Source organism: Poecile atricapillus, chromosome Z, assembly GCF_030490865.1.
Source record: "Poecile atricapillus isolate bPoeAtr1 chromosome Z, bPoeAtr1.hap1, whole genome shotgun sequence".
NCBI classification, from domain to species: domain Eukaryota; kingdom Metazoa; phylum Chordata; class Aves; order Passeriformes; family Paridae; genus Poecile; species Poecile atricapillus.
This window is the reverse complement of record NC_081289.1, coordinates 14026991-14039948: the sequence shown is the minus strand read 5'-3', so window position 1 is coordinate 14039948 and position 12958 is coordinate 14026991. Positions and strand designations below refer to the sequence as shown.

General features: G+C 40.3%; 1 protein-coding gene across 1 annotated transcript in view; it reads right to left on the bottom strand.

The window, feature by feature from the left end:
- LOC131573622 (tRNA-dihydrouridine(20a/20b) synthase [NAD(P)+]-like) overlaps positions 1-12958 on the bottom strand; it is a 38395-nt gene that overhangs the window by 11145 nt on the left and 14292 nt on the right. Inside the window, exons 7-10 of the mRNA XM_058827759.1 lie at positions 11180-11272; positions 7628-7728; positions 5332-5482; positions 1023-1158 (exon numbers count right to left, since the gene is read on the bottom strand). Of these exons, the coding sequence (XP_058683742.1) occupies positions 1023-1158; positions 5332-5482; positions 7628-7728; positions 11180-11272 (481 nt within the window). The remainder of the gene's footprint in view (positions 1-1022; positions 1159-5331; positions 5483-7627; positions 7729-11179; positions 11273-12958) is intronic.

Genomic DNA, 12958 nt, shown 5'->3' with positions numbered 1-12958 from the left:
ACATAGACTTGTGCTCCTTACAACACCTCTTAAACAATTGGATTTTTTGTATCCCTTCTAGTACTTTTTGTCCAGAGTCTTCGTATGAAGATTTATTACAAAAAAATGACAGTGCCAGTAACCATAGACACTGCTTTAGACAAACTGGAAGGAAACCTGTACACACCCACGGGGAATTTAGTTTTGACAATGTGCTGGACTCTAAAAGCCTTCCTATGTCTAGATGTCTGAACTCAGCTCAGGGTTCAGTCTCTTCAAACAGAAGTCTAAACAGTTTCAAGGAAAGATTTCATACATTATTTTGATTATCTTTGACACCTTTCCTTCCTGAATACTTATGTATTGTAGCACAGCCTAATCATTCTTTGCATAAAAATAACATCTCTTCAGTCTGTTGGTGTTTTTTTTAATTAAGAAATTTTTGGTAGTAACATCATTAATGCTACAACAGTGTCCTACTAAGAAAGGGAAGTATTCTGAAATTGGCCGACCTACCATAAAAAGATAGAAGAATACAAAATACATGAAATACAAAAGATTAATTTTACAAGTTGGAAAATACATTCAGAACTGGAGAAAATCCTATTAAGAAGAAAAAGTCAGCATGAAAACAGTTATATAGTAGGCTTTTTCATCCTGGACTAGGACTGAGCCTGGACTCAAGGCTACAGCCTTGACCTAAACAGGCAACTGTTTGCAATAAAAGGAATAAAATTAGTGTCTCCCTCTACTTTGTTATGACTAAATTCAGAGAGCTATATTAAGAATCTATTACTACTTTGATGAAATTTGTACTGGAAAGACAGAACTTCATTTATTTGGTTTACTACAATTTCCTTTGTTAATAAGATGCTACTATAATTTGTTTTCAGTATTCTTAATTACATATTGTAAAAATATTTTTCTTCCTTTTTCAACCAGAAGGAATAAAATGAATAAGCATTCTGTTGCAAACCATCCTCAGAGTAGGTTGTACTAACTACTTGCTGTATAAGAAAGTTACTGAAGAAGCTCAAAGATACCTCTTGCAGCCTTTCGTTCTCGGCCATGTATTTTTTGGCTGCTTCAGTAGCATCATTTACTTGTGTTTCCAGAGCTGCATGAGATGCCATCTCTTTTGCCAACTGAGTAAGAAGGGTAACAGTACGTCTCAATACACTGGTGAAGAAAAACAGTGAACAGAACTGTAACTTACAGCACAAATAATACAAAAACCCAAACCACAAGTGAAAACCAAAACAACAAAAATCAAACCAAACAAAAAAATCTCACAAACCAAAACAAGGTTTTCTCGGCAGTAGATGTAAAAATAAAACCAGAAGAGGGCTGTTTAAGCACCTTAAGGGAAACATCCAGGCTGATTGATGACAAGTAATAGTAACAAGAGACTGAAAATATTTTCATCCATTGACATTCTGATTTTTACTTGATACAGAACCTCCCTCCTCCTAAATACCCACAGGCATTAATCAGGTCTCTGACCAGCCAGGGTCTCTTTGAAGGCTGCTTAATTACTGTTACGTGACCCAGTATTTTTAACAGGATTGATCTCCAAACACAAGAGCTAAACAAGAAGTTTTGGTAATGAGTGGAAAAAAAAAAAATCACACAGCTTTATAAACAGCCTTGCAAGAATAGAATTAGCGTTGTGAGCACAATAATCTTTAAAATACTGTCAATACAGCTACATCTGAACACATATGGATGTCAACACTGATACAGCACCTCAGTTCTGAGCTTTGCAAATATCTCCCTTGATTATTTGCATCACTATTTTCATTACTCATCCTGAAGTCTTTCAAATGTTGCTGAATTGAGGCAACACAACACTGAACTAAATTAATGTCTATAATGTAACTATGCAGCTGGTCTTCAAAGAAATTTAAAAATCCAAATAATTTGCTTTTGCATAAAAGTCCCCATGTCACTGCTTTTCCACAGGTTAGCAAATTTACTATTGCTTATTAACTTACAGATGCAGGACTCATTAAAACACCGTAACTAAAAGAGAATCACAGAATCACATAGGTTGAAAGAGGCTTCCATCTCATGAAAAGCAGGACAGGTTGAGCAGATTCCTTAGAGGCTTGTCCAGTTGAGCTTCTACCATCTTCAGTGATGGAAGATTACATCATCCTTCAGGGTGCTTGTTCCAGTGTTTAACTGCTCTTGACAGCAGCAGTACTTTTCTACCACAAGTCAGAACATCTCAGGTTCCTTTTACCTCTTGTCATTCCTTTTTGCATCCACTGAGATGAACTGGATCCATCCTTTTTACTACTAGACAGACACAGAAACCAACAGGATTTTCCCTTCAAAGTCTCTTCTGGCAGAAAGCAAAGTTCCTTCATTATCTCCTCATAGGTCACATATTTCAGCCTCCAACTTTCTCTGTACCCCACTGCAGTACTCCAGTATTTTGGGGATTAAAACTGGACTTAAGTCCTGCAGCTGCAACACCACACATGTGAGACAGAGAGAAATAACCACTTTCCTTGACCTGCTAACTACATCCTTGCTATCACAGCTCAGTACACAACTGGCTCTCTACCAGGATCCCCAGTTTTTTTCCTGCAAAACTGCTTCCTACCCACCCACACAGCCAGTCCCCAGCCTGGATGCTGTATATGATAATCCAATAAAATGTCAGACTTTGCATTTGTCTTTGTTGAGCTTCATAAGATTCCTGTCAACACATTTCTTCAACCTTTCTGGCTCCCTCTGAAAAGCAGCACAGTTCTCCAAGATGTCAACCACTTTGACTTGGCACCTTGAGCAGCTTCCTGAGAGCACAGTCAATCCTATCACCCATGTTGTTAATAAAGACATTAAACAATACTGAGCCCAGTACCGATTCCTGAGGAGCACCAGCTGAAATTCACAAAGTTATTATCCTTTGAGCCCAAAGGTCCAGGGAACTTCCCACCTGCTTTTTAATCCATTTCTTGAGCCTATGTCCCTCCACAGTCAGGCTATTAGGATACTAAAAGACACTACATCAAAGGCCTTGCAAAAGGGATATTCTGCTCTTTATCCACACAGCCATTCATGTCACTGCTGAAGGCAACAAGGATGTTCAGGCATCATCTTCCCTAAGTAAATCTGTGATGACTGCTCCAAGTCATCATGTCCTTCATGTCCCTGAAAACGTCTTTGAGTAAGACTTGCTTAATAACCTTTCCAGGGAGACCAGTCTCTAGTTTCTTACATCCTGTTTTTTGTCCTTCTTGAAGACTGGTGCAATGCTTGTCTTTCTGTGGTCACCAGTATTGTCCCCAGAATCATCTTTCAAACTAAGCCTTGCAATGGCATTGGCCAACTCTCTCTGCTGTCCTAGGATGCCACAGACTTTTATATGCTCAACTGGCATATGCACTCCTTAGCTGCATCTTCCACTACTGGGGGTGATGTTACATACCCTGATGACTCTCCTAGAAGGCACCAGTGAGCAGTGGACTCATGTTTTCTTGAGATTTTCTTTAGTTTTCAGCCCTTCTTATCCCTCTCTCATTCAGCATGGGCTAACAGAGGACCAGGTCAGACTAGCAGATGGGTGGGTGTCTTTGTCCTACCCAGGGGACAGTTTCCAGGGTCTATGACCGTCCTCTTTTCTGCACAGTTTTCAGATGAAGGGCTCAACTGGCCCAAATACCCCCACTGACAGGTAATTTTCCTCACCTGTAGAGCATTACCCAATGCTCTGCAATCGCTGAGCCCCACAACTGCTGCTGTCTTGCCAGAAGTGACAAGCTCCAAGCCTCCTCCACTTTATGAATCTCCATATACCACTCTTGTGGAATTCTTCTATTGGTTGATGTGCTAAAATGAACCAAAACTGTCACAAAGGATGAACTAGGGGCATCCAATTACCCATTCATGATAAATGGGGTCTCACGCTGGTTGGGTGATGGTATAGCAGTACAGGATAACACAACCCAAGGAACACTTTCCCCTCGCTTCTCTAACAGACATTATGTCTGTTTAATGCATAAGCAAAATAGCTCTACTAAGTCCTTTGATCTAGTGACTACTGGAGAAGTGCTTATTTCTCCTAAATCTTGGTGAAAGACCAGCAGCTCAAAAAATCCTCAAGCAAAACTCTTCAAGAGCAGAGCTTTTATACAAAATAATCTACTGGGGTCATTTGACAAGTTTTCTTCCTTGGAAGTTGAATCTAAGTAGGGTCCTGAGAGACCAGCTTCCAATTCTTGTGTAGGAAGCAATCCAGCTATTCCTCTCGAAGCAGAGATTAAAAACATGTTTGTGCATATTTACTTAACCTTTCTGTAGGAAGACAAAGAACTTGATGCATTCCTATCACAAATGAGCAAGACTACAACCATATTATTTTTTCCAAAGCTTTTCTGCTCAGGCTTTGTATTCATTTTTCCTTGACACTTCATTGTGGTAAATCGTCTGCTAAAATGGCCACATATCACTGTAAGGGGGAGAAGTTTGTCATAAGTCTGTGATTTTCTTGTTCTGTGTTCCTCTTGAGTATTGAGCCAATGTCAAGCAGCTCACTGAAGGAACTCCTAAGAGGACCAACACTCCTAGTCCAGCCATCATAAAAATGTACAAATAGGAAGTCATCAGACCAACGTGTCTGTTTCTGTTTGTTCACATCATCCATGTCCAATGACTTCATGTGCTCTTGGCTCAACTGATAATATCTGCAGGTTGTTGTGGCTACTGATTCACAGGTAGTCTTGGTTGCTACAGGCAGGCAGTACAGAACTTCACCCTGTTTTAGTAGCTGTACTTAAACATGCTGAAAAACATACAAGACTTAAGATCATAGTATCATAGCAGGCAAGCTGACACAAAGTGCTTGATCTGAAATACAACTGAAACTTTCCTTGAAAGCTGGAATATTATCCTACAGTTCTTTACTTCAAGCTTGAGATTGAAGTGGCTCAGGTCAGACTCAAGCTTTGCTTCTCAATATAGCAGGGTGCAATGACACCAGCTTGCCAGATAATATTATTTAGGAGTTACTTTAGCTTTTGAGGGCTTTTTTATTCCTGTTTTCCATGTGCAAAACAAAGAGTGTAAGTTTAAGGAAGTGAGTATTCCCCAAAGAAACTTCTGCAAAATACGTTCTTTCTAGAGCATTCAAAATGTTTCTTTCCATGTGTTGCTCACATAGCCTTCCCATCTTCAAACAGTTGTAAGGCATTATTTTCCCTGTTCTTACTTGCCTTGTTGCCAACCTGGTCACAATTAATTCTTTAACCTCCTGAAACTGTCATTCTGATCTTTACAATTACTTTGTGCAGTAGTTCTTGTAATAAACATACTATGTAAATATTAGAAAAGTGTTATACTTACAGCCAAAGAAATAAGGAAAAACCTGAGAGATACAGGTTTCTTTGCGACCGAAAGAGTTTCATCTGAATATGATCAAAGGCACTGCTGTTGACATTTGCAGCCTTTTCATTCACATGAACAGATGAGTATTTCCTGACTTCTCTAATAGCATCTGCAAACAAAAACAGTCTGTTCTTATTCACATCTGTGAGTGTACATGTATGCTAAACCACACCTTAGTACTAGAAATATGTACTTCGACTTTCTGCTCAGCAAACAGTAATAGGACAAATAGTGACATCACTTATGTTATCCATGCATTTTAAAGATCGGTCTTGATAAATCGTGAAGTGCTCTAGCACATTTCCAGAAATACTGACAAACCATTGCCCAAAATATGCTTGAACAGGTATTTCAAACACTTGTACCTAGCCACCAGACCAAAGCAACTTGCTCTATGGATGCTACCCAAGACCCTATGGTGTCAAAATGTCACTGCTGCCAACTGAGCTAAAATTCCCCAGTGGACAAACAGTGAGAAAAGAGAAAAAGCAGCAAAAAGAAGTAGTATGTGCTCAAGTATTTGCTTCACACAGAGTTTTCTTAAGATACACATGTGTTTTAGTAATGACAGAAAGGTCTAGTTTATGCTTCAATCATAGAGGGAGAAAATTGTTTAAACATCCATCAACATAGGAAGATTGTAGCAATGCAGCAGCAGTAACATCAGTACTGACTACTAACTGCAACAAGAGCATAAAAGGAGTGGTGGACAAAAGCTACAACTCAGCTTTCTTTCATCTGCCTTTCATACATCTTTTGGCTTCCTTCCATCACATACCCCTGATAGTCCTGCAAAAGGGCCAGTGCACTGCAAACACCTTCCAAAGGACAAAATAATTAATTAGGACTTACATCCACCTAAACCTAACCCAGTTAAGAGCTCATATTACAATCTTTAAATGTAAGATCATCAGACATTCTTACAACCAATACAGCACCTTAAATCTCCTCCTGCATATCAACAAAATACATATTTCTTGTAGTTTTGTGTATTCTATATGTATTCTGTGTATATTCTGTATTTCTCTATTCTGTATTCTGGAGTTCTTGCAGAATATACTGGCCAGATGTTATCAAATTGCTGCTGCATTTGTCTAAGTAGGCAAAATCAACTGCAAACAAAAGCACGTGTGAATATCATCACTTGTGACTGTCTCTCTCATCTGTATAAGTTATTTAGGTGGTAAAAAAACCTTGAAGTGAAGCTTTAAACAATGCATGTCCCTGTGCTATAGGAAGAGTCTAGGCCTGCAATAACCTATCACTTCATTCTATGGGGCAGGTATCTCATCACTGTTTTCCTTTAGCCCAATTCTACCTTTCCACAAAATTAATGACCGGCACCAACTCAAAAGCAAACTTTGGTCAAAGTTTTCAACAGATTTCAACAGAGTAAGTTAAATACATTAGTTCTCAGTCTTAGGCCATTTACTGAAGGCCTAATTTTAAGAATAATAAACATAATCTTAAAAAAATAACAGAATAGTCTATTTGCATTTCTGGTACTTTAAATATTAAGAATATAGTACTGTTGCCTAGTCTGACATTGTTATATATGTATGTGCATCTGTATGTTTCCCTCAGCAGAAAAAACATGCATTTTTTCTTTCTATTTCAAGTAGCCTGGAATTAAGTAGCATGTGTATTCTAAAGCACTGGAAACACTTATCCATGGAGAACTACTTAATTAATATCTCTGAAACACAGGAGAACTACTTTCATCACTGAAATATAGGAGATGCTTCGTACACAGCAGTCAGGACAGACATTAAATGAAATCAGTCAGGCATACGGTAACCATTAAAGCTTTACTCTTACTTCATAGACCTTATGATCTACAGATGTAGCCAGCACCTGTTTTGTATCTGTGCTGAGCAAAAGTACTCAAACAGCCCAGTGCTTTGATATATTCTGGTGTCCTATTTCAACAGCAACCAAAAGAAAGAGTGCCATCTGCTGCATGAGGTGCAGCTCAGCCAAACTGTGGTGTCAGATTCATTTATCTGTCTGAGAAAGGAAAACCAAGCAGCAGCCTAGATTAAGCTCCATTTTTCCTTCTCATTCACTCAGCATATTACAATTGCATTTGGATTCCCAATGTGGATGCAGCAGCCCTCTCCTCTTCCATTGCACTATGTAACTTCTCAATAAATTAGCTGACTTACACCAGGCTTGAATCCCTTCCATTAGTTTACTGATATAAACTAAATGTACCATGTTTCTTTTACCCATTTGTTAAGAAATTAACACTTACCAAGAAACAAGACGATCAACAGAACTATTATTGTAAGGAACATCTTGTTCCAAAATACTGCCATTTTGCTCCATAGAGGAAACATAAAAATCTTCTGCCATCTGTAAAACAGAGTTGTGTTATTCAAAAATAATTAAGCACTAACAGAAGAGCATTACAACCCCACAGAAGAGAGCTCTGTTATTGATAAGAGACTTGTATAACGTCTCTCAACAGCTCCTTTAATCACAATATAATTTAGGTATACATTAACTTTTCCAGTAATCTAACTTCTCTTTTTTTGTTGTTAATACAGGGGAAACAGTTGTTTTTGCAAGTTCTTTAACTTGCAAATTTTTTTGCACGATAGCAGGTACTCTGCAGATATGTTTTATTTTAGCTTATACTTTGGCTAGCACTATGTTATATCCAGTCCTGACTATAACAAGGGATAGGGTAAAGACTGTAAAACCCGTTCCATTATTTTTATTTTTATCCACTAATACCTCTTGTAGGCAATAAAATTAAAAACATCCAGAAATTCTCTACCATCCTCCTTCAGAAGGCTTATCTTCTACAAAGATGAGTCTGCATAACTCTGAAGTACAAGGATTGTTATTACATTTTAACTTGTAATGACAACAAAAAGGACAAGTCTTGTGTTCATACTTCGTTAAGGGTTAAAACCTCTTTCCCAAGCATACATTTTTTGGCTACAGAAAATTCTTCCTCACCTTCTGGTGAGGCCAATGGTGGTGTAGACAATTTTTTTAAATTTTTTTTTTAACAGTTAGTTGTCTAATTGGTGTTGCTGCATGAAGGGCTGTGGCAAAAGTCACACTTGCTGGACAAAGAACATCCAGTGTGTGCTCAAATGAATTGAAACAAGTGATTACAGAGCATCTACCGCAGGTTAGAACCAGGGCTTTGCTGAAGATTAGAATCAGTACTACTGCACAAATGAAATAATACCTAATCATGCCACAGGGATGTAACACAGACATACAACTCACCATCTGATTATATGAGGTAAAATTTCCTACTTTTATTAAGACTATTTACGCTTCCCAGAGATTGTTAAAATTTGCTCTTTGACAGCAGTTTCCAAACAATTATGAATTTAATTCAAATGAGACCGTAGCATCATCTCCTATAGTTTTTTCCAGTTCTCCACCAGAAATAATTAAAATGTTTTAGCACCGTGCATACGAAAACCTCATTTAAGTCTTCTAGTATAATCTGAATTCTTTACAGCAAGACAGCCACAGTCTGTATCAAACAAAAAGCTTACTTCAAGCTACAACTCACACAAAGCCAATTCACCAACTCTTTAAACACACAATTTTCAAGCTCCATACTGACCTCCACTTAAGAAGTGATTCTTTGAGGTATGACCTCAGATAAACTACACCGCCAAGTTATAATCAGGTTAAAAATATGGATCTCTTTACAGGAAAATCTTCCTGTGTTTTATTTTCACATTTATTTTTCCTCAGCAAGTACTGACATTCACATTTACTAAAACTTCACTTCCTTTTGGTGACAAAAGTCATCTAAATATAAAACTTCCAAACTACAATACTAGCCACAATTTTAAATGTACTACACCTGGTAGAACAGATCACTTTGTGTATTTGCATTTTTATACTGTCAATTTACTTTTTCCCCAGGAACTTGAAAACTCGTTAGCAAATTTGAAAAAAAAATATTAAAAAAATGTGCACACACAAGAGAGACAATGAATCCATTTGAAGACTGACAACTTAGTAAATTGAAACTTCCAAGAACAGCAGTTTCCCACCTGTCAGTAACCATGCATGCCTTACTGCTGACAGAACCAGCTCCCAGGCCACCAAGATGCATCAGGCAGAGCTGCTGCTCTCTGGTACTGACATAGCAGCTAAATCCGATTTTTAACCCCACGAGATTCCTGCTAGTTTTGTTAAGAAGGTAATTGTATATATCACATAAGGGATAAAGTTATTTCACTTGTTTGGAAACCACTGTTCAGAGGAATAGCTGAAAGCGCCAAACAAAGGACACAAATCTATCCTTTCCATGTAATTAAAAGCACTAAGCTTAAAGTTTGAATGACTTTTGGTAAAGCTGCACGTTATGAATTTGCTTTTCAGCCACAAACACTGGACTCTGTTTGAATCATAAGTGAAATATATTTCAATACTCCCAAGGTATTATGCTTGTGACATCAGCCTGCAGAAATTCTTGCAACTAGTTTCCTCACATAAGCCATTAATAATCTGATGATTATGGATCCCATAATACTCCTCTTACACAGTTGCACTTTTGCTTAGAGAGCAATAAGAAATAGAACAACTCAATAGTCTATGTTGAAATGCTGAACTCCTCATAAGCCAACTTGTAAAAAAACAGAAGTTGAATTAGATTTTAGAACAGTTTCAATTTCTCAAGCTGAGGAAACATGCCTAATCATTGGTACCACTTGAGGAGACAGTCATTTTCAAGACTCCTCCGCAGGCTTAAGTAGTAAAATCTAGACTTTCCATAACAACGCTTGTTCCTTAAGAGGACAGTAAAAGCTGTAGTAAAAGCTACATCACTCTAAATATATCTAAAGATGCAGGAAACAAACACGCAACAGTTTTTATGGAGCATTGCTGAGACAGAGACATTTAAAAAAACCCAAAACAACAGCTTTAAACTTTCATTCTGCTTGTTGTTTTGGGGGGTTGTGAGGTTTTTGTGTGCTCTTCTTTTAAGACTTCCTGATATTCTAAAAAGAAATCATAAGTCTGCTTCTCTTGCCTCCTGCAGAGAATATTTGGTAATATTATTTCCTGTAGGGAAATAATATTACCAAATTTGAAGAGCTACTTACAGAAAACAAGAAAATGCTCTAAGTCAGGCCTCAGTAAGGGTAATAAATTAATTTTGTTTCTTTCCCTGTGTGCATTTATTTTAGAAGAATCGATTATTTTCTTAATTGCTGTGTTGTGTTCCAGAAGTAGTAGTATTTTCTTAATCTATATATGAGTTTTTATGGAGTTTTACAGAGGCCTTTATTCCAGTAGTCCTGAACCTTCTGTTTCAAACTCAACTCCAGATTTTTTAAACAAGTGATCACAAATTTCTTGCAGCCCTTACAGTTTGTTGCTTGCTTTGAATATCTGACGTCTTATCTGTTCTGCACCCACAATGCCTAGTGTACACCAAAACATAAAGTTGCACCTCACAAATATGTCAAACAAATGCTGAAAAAACCGCACTCTCATTTATTACTGCCAGGTGTCTTCCTCTATGCTGCCTCTGGGAGAAGCCGCCCCACCTGCTGAAGCAAAGCAGGGGGCTCCTCTGGACACCCCGACCGCTGCTCTCGGATGAATCAGCACTGCCTAGAAAACATAAAGCTCCTTAAAGAGGCTTGCGATTCTTGCAGCTCCTGATACTCAAGTCCCGAACAGCATTCCTTAGGCTTTGTTCACAACTAGTTTAGGATGCAGCAAAGCTCCGAGTTTATGAAAACAAAAGCGTAAAATAAGCCCAAACTGGTGAGAAGAGCGAGCTGCGTTGCTCATCACACCTAAGTTCTCCTACCTCAGCGGAGAAATGAACGGCAGGCAGAGCACGAGAATTATTGCGATTTCGCCGTACAGGAAGGCAGCCACTGCCGTCCACTGGAAAGTCATCGTCCCGGCGGCCTGCGGAGGAACGGGCGGCTCAGGCGGGCTGCTCTAACTTCCCCTCCCGAACGACACCCGGGACAGGGAGGTGGGGACCGCGCCGGCCCGGCGGGCAGAGCCCCCGGCCGAGGCCCCGCGGGTTCCTCCCGCCGCCTCTCGCCCCCCAGCGCTGCCGGCGCCCCCCGCGCGGCTGCGGAGCCCCGGGGCCACCTCATCCTCCCTCCCTCCCACCCGCCCGGCCTTCGAACCTCGTCAGCGCCGGCACCCGGCGGAGCTGATGGCGGACAAGGGGCGGGAGCGGGGCCTTACCGGCCGGGGCTGCGGCAGAGCGGGCCGGTCTCTCCCGCCGGCACAGGGCGGGCCGAGCGGGGAAACGGGGTGTCTGTGCGAACAGGGTGCTGCCTCCGCCCTGCCCGGGGGTGTGGGCCGGGATGGGGCTGAGTGACACGGCGGGGGCGGTGCGGAGCTGGCGGCGGCCCGGTCGGGGAAAGGTGCGGGCGGGGGAGGGAGGCAGAGTCCGGGCCCGCCCGGCCCCGCCGCAGAGGCCGCGCTCGGCTCGGCCCGGCCTGGCCCGGCCGCCGGGGCACCCGTGCGGTGCCGCCTGCGGAGCTGGGACGAGAAGCACGGCGGGCGCGGAGTTACCAAGGGGCCCCACCTGTGTTGGGAAACGCGTGGACCTACGCGATGAGAAGGGTTCAAATGAGCATTATCTTATCCCTATCTAGCGAATGGTTGTAAGCATTTTGCTGCGGAATCCTGCTGTGATCATCCTACCGCTCCATGACTCGAGCTTAATCGACTGGAGACTTCAACTCTGCTCTCCAGGATTATCATGAGTTTCTAAAGTTCAGTTGAAATACTGCGTGTGTCCATCCCTTTCCTCCTCCATGTGCTACACTACATTAATGTATTAAGACCCAGTAAATCGTTTTCTCAAGGAAAACAAGTCCAGGATTCATAAAGACAGTACAAATAACACTCGAACAACAGTCTCACTGTCAAACAGGCTTGTTTGGGCGTCAGTATTCCTTCAGAAAACCCTGTTCTACTGTCCTGTGCAATGCTTTTTATCAGCATACCAAGGCTCCAAGCACATTATTTCCATGCAACTCTCCTTCTTTGCTCCTGCATAAGAAGGACATCCTCTGATCACTTTTTCCTTTTGATTCTAACAGATGCTGAGGTGCTGTCAGTGGAAGAAGTCTACCTGGGCATTGTGAGAAATCAGGTTGTGATTTGTGTCAATCGAATAGCACCCATCTATGTATGTGTGTCTGGGCAATGCACACAGAGACCATGGGATTATTATAAAGAAGTTTTAAGAATCAGCTAAAGTAAGGCATGGAAGTAAGGTATAACAAAGCAACTATATAACAGTAAACTTCTAGCTAACAGTTTGTTTTAACAACAAAATTGTAATTATCTACAAGTAATTAATATAAGCTTTAAACTACCTTGTAGTATAAGTTTCAAACTATTCTTTGTACAAGCTATAAATTGGGTTTTTTTTGAGTATAGAAGAATTTCTAAACACTTAAAAAGGGGAAGTAAGACTAACATGAGCTGAGAGGCATTTTTAAACATGCTTATTTTAAGTTTTGTAATAACTGAGAAAGAGGCCCTATGACGACATTTTTTTACACATGCTGGCTGTAAGTTGTGAAATGACTGAAAGAGGGCTTGCAAAATGTAT